The sequence below is a fragment of the Apteryx rowi genome, unplaced genomic scaffold, assembly GCF_003343035.1.
Source record: "Apteryx rowi isolate R43461 unplaced genomic scaffold, aptRow1 scaffold_20, whole genome shotgun sequence".
Lineage (NCBI taxonomy): Eukaryota > Metazoa > Chordata > Aves > Apterygiformes > Apterygidae > Apteryx > Apteryx rowi.
This window is the reverse complement of record NW_020448308.1, coordinates 1,216,034-1,222,782: the sequence shown is the minus strand read 5'-3', so window position 1 is coordinate 1,222,782 and position 6,749 is coordinate 1,216,034. Positions and strand designations below refer to the sequence as shown.

The 6,749-nt window shown below is 39.6% G+C and overlaps 1 protein-coding gene across 1 annotated transcript in view; it reads left to right on the top strand.

Annotated features, from left to right (window-relative positions):
• Positions 1 to 24: 24 nt before the first annotated feature.
• Positions 25 to 6,749, top strand: part of CUX1 (cut like homeobox 1) — a gene marked incomplete at its 5' end in the record, with an annotated part of 245,024 nt that continues 238,299 nt past the window's right edge. Inside the window, one exon of the mRNA XM_026063632.1 lies at positions 25 to 81. Coding sequence (XP_025919417.1) covers positions 25 to 81 — 57 coding nt within the window. The remainder of the gene's footprint in view (positions 82 to 6,749) is intronic.

Here is a 6,749-nt window from a genome sequence, read left to right as displayed (position 1 = left end):
GCTGCCCCCGCACGGGACGCGCCGCGCCGCGCCGGAGCTGCCCGGGCCCTTCTGGCTTTCAGGTGCACCGGCCGCTGCGGGGTAAAGTAGCGTTTTTGGCGTGGGCTTTTTCATTTCCCCCCCCTGCTTCTTGCGTGTTTTATTGTTTCTTTTAAAGGTTTTGGATTAAGGTAGACTTGGCTGAACTTTCCTAACTTGAAAGGATTCTTAATAGTGACCCGGAATACCGACAGGAATACAGGAAAATGAGATCCAGATGTAGAATTGTATAAAATAAAATGGATTAAATTAAGATGTATTTAAACAAGGTCTGACATCCCTAATTGTGAGTTTTTTTGCTTTTGCCTCTGTGTATGTGTGCTTGTGCTTGCTTAGCATAGGAAAATAAACACTCCTAACATCACTTCCACGGTGTTACATTTAACATTGAGAAAGTCTAAATATTTCCTATAAAAATAAAGCCTTCAGAAATGCTTATTGATTAAAACATATTACACTAAAGTATCTATCTTGTAAATTAAATTCTAAAATGTAATGAACGCAGCCAAATGGCATTTTGATAGATTGTTCTGTTCTGTTTTTAGTAAAAAATAGCTCACTTTTATCATAATTTAATTTCTGTGCATACTGTAAAACCTGTTGTGGAGTATCACTGTACAAATCTTCATCTCATTTTGGCAGACTAAATGTGACAGTCTGACTTCAGCAGCTCGTAGGTTTTCCTTTGAAGCGCTCTGGTATTGCTGGCTCGGAGTTGTTTGAACAATACTCATTACCTGGATTTGAGGACTTCTGATTATTTATACATTCTGTGGATTGAGGCTGTTCACCTTTTGGCAGATGCACTAGGCAATCTGTATACAAGGAACTTTGTGCGCAGTCTGTCTTTGGAGAGTCGTGGAGCGACCAGAGAGGTAGAGATCACCTTTCATCTCTATGCAGAATAGTTAATTTGTTTCAAACTAGCTTTTTATTTATTTTTTTAATCCACCCATCTGCATGAAGAGGTAGTGTAATATTTACTCCCACTTGCAGATGAAGCAATATGCTATAAAAACCATCATTACTGAGTATGAAGTTCAGTCTTACAGAATTGTCCATGGTACCCCCCTCCTCCCATCGTTCATTTGTACTAATGTATTTGGAGTATGGCATTGCACAAAAAAAAAAAGAAGTTGCTTTTGTCTGCACTTTTGCTACCCTATTCCGGGGGAAAAGCTAAAGGATTTATGTTTAACATAGTTCCACCTGTGCTCTGTCAAGCAGAACTCCTGTAGCTCTGCATCTAGCTGGTTTCAAAGCTGTTGTTTTTATGCTTAAAGTTGTAAGAAGCTGAGGATGAGACTGTTTAGTCCTGTATTTCTGGCAGCAGAATGACATGCACGCTGTCTGCTTCTAACTTCCTCTTCTACGGTCTGTTAGAAGAAGACATTTAACTGTTGATGAGCTTCGACCTGCCTTGTAGTATTAAGCAGCAGGTTTCTCAAGATTGTATCAATATTAATTAAAAACAGAGCCAAGAACACTTTAGGGTCTGAGTCTTTAATTATTTATTTTCTTTCACTAAATAAATTCTTGTTTATAGGAAGAAAGATGTCAAGAGTTGGGGACAGGATTAAATAATTCAAAACTTGGATTAAAGAACAAAAAGGTCTGCTCACAAATGGAATATGAGACACAAAAATGGCAGTTTCCTACAGGTATCAAACATGGCTTTTCTCTTCACTTGAGACTGCACCTAAAATGCATGCAGCTGAATATTTAACCCATTTTTCTAGTTATCTTTTTTATAGTTTTATTTCCTAAAAAAATGCTGAAAATAGCTTGACATCATTTCTGCATCCGTTTGCCACATGGTTGAGGGAGGACCCATGTTTGATAACTGCTGGCGAGTGAGTCATAGTGTGGAGAGAGGACAGATCCTTGGAAACGCTGGCTATCGTGACAGTACATGTGATTTAAATCGCTGGAGAAATGCTATTGCTCTGAAGAGGTATAGCTGCATCTCTTGTTTGGAGACGGTTGTGTGATCTGACTTGGCTTGACGTAATGCGGGATGAAGGTTACCTGGAATTGTGTGGTCCTGTTTCAAGGCTGTAGTTTTTGGTGTCACTCATTCACCATCACCTTCTCCATAAAAACAACCCTCTGGTGGTGAACAAGAAAACAAATGTTCCCATGGGTACAGCATGCAGTCCTGTTTAAGATGCTGGTTGATATTTATGAATATACGTATTACAGAGGACACAGTTGGTCCTACTGCACCTTTTTGACTAATGATGTTGTATGCGTAGGTCTAGCTTGATTCTCAGCTCTCAGTCGAATCTGTAGGATGAATGGAAAAAGTTAATGCTCTCTGAGAACTAAATGAGCTATGTGTTGAAGCGTTTTGACAATAAACGCGGATCTCAAAATGTCATCATAGCTTTTTAGGACAGGCAGACATACTAGCAAACAAATGCAGTTACTTAGCGCCGTTGAACGGAACTATATAACTTTATACTGTCAGACTAGGGAGGTAAAATCTAAAGCTAAATCTTGCTTGTGCCTTTTTCCTTCTTTCTTCTTTTTTTTTTTTTTTAACTCTCATCCCAGTATTGCATCATATGTGATTAAAGTAAGGATGGAGTATTAGTTCTTTCGACTAATTGTTTAAGGTAAATTACTGATTTATAACATTATAAAATTTGTAACAAAGTCTGGAAAAACTAAGTAGTAATGAGTAGCATTTAAATACTGAAGCTATCCTGTTATTTAGTTAGAAACAGGTGGAATTCTTGGCATCCTTTTAGCTGGATCTGATTGTACCAGAACACAAGCTGATTTGCTTTTAGTGAAGGAGTTAATGTGCTTCATCAAAAATGGAATTAAGAGATCCCATTTTAGTGTTACTCTTGTTTATCCATACAAGTCACCGTAGAACTTGTAGCGTTGTGTACTTTTAGGACCGAAACTGTATTATTTATAGTGGTAGTCAAATGTACATCAAGAAAAGAGTCTTTAGCTGAGTATTTAGCTGCAAATATGTTTCTGCTCCCCCCCACCTGATCAGAGATGCAAAGTGAAAGCAGCACAGTGGTTCTTCGAGAAGATGCAATACAGAGAACTTCAAGGGGGGTAAATACCCGAAAGGCTGGGTGCTGCTGCCAGTCTGCTCTGACAGCTATCATCGTATCCCCCAAAAAGCCAAAGCCTGCCTTTTTCTAGAGGTCAGAGTGGTGTCCCTGGACGTCCGGTGTGCATGGCATGCTGGAGGAAAGGCCTCTCGCTGTACTTCTGCCTGGGCAATTTGGCCTTCGTAGGATTCCTTGAATCCTGTTCCATGGAAAGGAGTTTGTAAAACCTTTCTCTTCTCCTCTTCCCTTGTTCCTCAGATGAAATACTGTCCATCTGAAACGTGGCAGAAGTGGTGTATGTTTCAATTAGTCTGCTCTTATGCCAAGTTTGTGGTTAATTGGATAATCTATTGAAAAATGCGGTAATGAGGACTCAGAATATGGTAACAGTTGGGATTTTTCTGAGCAAAGATTGCACTGCTTGGCTGTATATAACAATACCAAATAAGTAATGGATGAAACATTTGTTATAGAAACAAATTATATGCAGTCTAAAATTCCAGTGAACAATTATTCTTTATTTGCTAGCTGATTTGTAATGCAAAAAGTGGATGTAGAAAAATGCTTAATCCCAAGTTCCAGTTTGATCACACTAAAGCTGAAAATAAAGACAGTTTACTTACAGGATAAAGAACAGATACATATATACATGTTCAGGTTTTTTTTTTTTTTAAGACGCTAAACTGGCAGTGCTCGTTGACTTGGGGTTCTTCTTATGTAAGCAGGGTAGGATGTTCCCATCTTGTGTATTTAGGTTTCTCTTGTATGTGTTCTTTACGTCTTGCTGTTTACTTATCTTAGTGCTGGGCTGTTTCCCGCATACTTCCTGGGCAAGGTATTGAAAATACAGTGCTGTCTGGATTCAGAGGATAGTGGCAGTATTCCTGCACAGGTGAAGGAGTGGGGAAGCAGACCTGAAGCTGGGTGGGCGAAAGCTGGAAGGGAATAGTTTGCAGAACACAAGAAGTCTAGGGCAGAAGAGATTTGTGCAAGAGTGCTCATGCGCAGGTTTTTAGGTGTAGTGTTGAACTTACCAGCAAAGATGAGAAAAAATTAGACCTCACTACAAGAACAGTTAATATCTTTAATCTCTGTGATTTATTAATTGGTAAAGATAAGATAAATCTTATTCATTTTGTGGAACGTACGTGCTTCGCTAGTTTTTGTTTTCTCTGGTTTGACAATGCAAATACATCAGTCGTTTCTGTTTCTGTAGTTAATTATAATTGGAAAAAAACAATATATTGCAATGTTTGGGTTGCAAAGAACATAGAAATCCAAGTAAATAACTGAATGTTAAGAGAGTTAATTTTTTTTAGAAGACTAAACACAAAGTGTATGAATGTTGGGTGTAGCTTGTTGGATGTAACAGTGGTCTTCCCTGTTGTCAGATAATACTTGCATTGCTTAGAAAATAGTAGGCAGTAAAGAATTTGTACTGAATCAACAACTGTTCCCCGAGTCATGTTTTGACTGTAGCAAGATCCAGCATTCATACTGTGCTATTGCTTGGTCAATTTTGTGACTTATCAGAGTAAGTATTTTAGCACGAATAAATTTATTTCTTGGTACGAAGGTGTTAAAGCAGGGAGAGAACCTGGTGGTTCTGTGCTGATGTGTTAGAGCAGACATAGTTCTGAAGCTTGAATCTTTCAGACTAATGTCTTCTAATAGCTATTTGCCTTCCTGGCAATTTACTTGCTTCCTTGCCTTGGAATAATTTAGTCTATATATGGGGTAATAAGGAAGTTTCTTGTGAGAGCTGAGTTACACTTTCATTTTAAGAGGTGGAGGGAGGAGAGTTGGCTTGGTACTTGTCTGCTTCCTGGTCGGGTTTATGGATCCAGAGTGATCTGTGCTGGAAAAACAGAGATAAAGATTACCCTTACTTCAAAAAGCTCAGAAGCAGATTCACACAGATATTTAAGCTCCTTTATTTAGATGCTTTAAATTCCCACATATCTTTGTGGATCTGGCTCTGAGCTTTTTAAGGCATGTAATGATGTAGGCCATAGCTGTCGCAGAGGCTTTTCAGATGAGTTTATACATCAGCGCAGAGCAGATCCTGTTGCTGTGAAAACATACCTTAATGACTAAAGCAAGCCTGGACTTAATAGCGTCTGGAAGTGCCAGTACAAGGCTTCTGTACGTGAATGATACAAAAATTTAGGCCAAAGCACTGGTAAATGGCTGGACTAATTTTGCAGTGGAGACTTGCCCTTCATTTGATTGAATCCAGTGATCCTGCGTTTGGTTAACGATCAGGTGTGCCCTGACATGGATTGCATGCAGCTATGCAGGTGAGACCAAATTGTGTTTTAATTCCTGCTAAAATTTTAAAGTGTCACTTGAGCTAGGGAGGTAGGATGGTCCTATGCTGTGTGTGTGTAGGGCACACATAGGGCAGACACAGGCATCTTCTGATGCTTACGTTACAGAGCTCTTCCCTTGCTGAGAAACGTCGGCCTCAGTCTGTGGTTCATCTGTGACAAACTGAGGACCGTTACATTGCAGGGAAGCAAAAAAAAAGCAAAATGGTGTGTGTGTGTGTGTGTGTGTGTGTGGCGGGGGGGGGGGGGAAATGACCCTAAGAACTGGATGGGTTAGAGGGAAGTGGTGAAGAAAGGAAGGAGTTAAGGAGTGAGCATAAGCCTAGGACTTGGAAATAAAACTTTTCTTACAGTGCAGTTGGGACAAGAGGAGAGCTTATTTTAGAACATTTATAAATATTCGGCAGTGCAGCTGGGGAGCATGGAGGGTCTCCCAACAAACGTCTGGTTGTAGTGTTGTAGCTCACCTGCGCTCACGGATATTATAAAAGGATAGCCTGGGGTTTACCACCAAGCCGTTCTTGTGGGAACATCCTGGGAAGATTCCTACATCAGATACCAGGGTGATGGTATGGCTTCAGAGCATGCTGATGGATCTTTAGTGTTGTTCTGGGACAAGTAGGTTTTATGTTCTTGTTAGAGTTAAATAACTTTTTTAATCACTGGATTGTCTTTTCAGGTATTGTGTATAGTAGAAACATTCTCGTTGCTCTTAGAAATAGAAATTGAAAGGTGATTTAATAGCTTTTGACTTCTTTCTTTTTAAAGGGAGACTCATACTAGCTGTATCTTAGGTGCAGAAAGGCCTTTCCTTTTGCATAAGAATGTCTTGTCTTATTTTTATGGAAACTAAACTGCAAAGCTAAAATGTAGTGCTGCAGATAGTGAAAAGCAATAGAGCTTTGGGTTAAGTCTGATTCCTCCTGCCCTCCTTGATACCTCTGTTAGGTAGTTGAGGTTGCATGGTGTTGCTGTTATGTTATTTTAAGGAAAACAAAAGATCTGTCTCACCAAAGTGTGCTTAAATTGGTATGCATCAGCTCATCAAAAATCTATTCCCTTACTTTTGGAATAACGCTTGGTGGGGACTGATACTAACATACAAAGCCTTTAATTGGTTCAGATTCAGTTTGATTGATAGTTACTAGGTAATAGTGACTTCGAAATAAGTTGGGAGTTTCAGTCTTGTTAGCTGTTGATGCATGTCTGTCCTCAGCTCTGCTATGGGTCTGCTTTGGGCCTCTGAGCGTGTCACTCAGCCGCTGCTCATTTATTTCTCCATCTGGAAAACATGATAATGCTT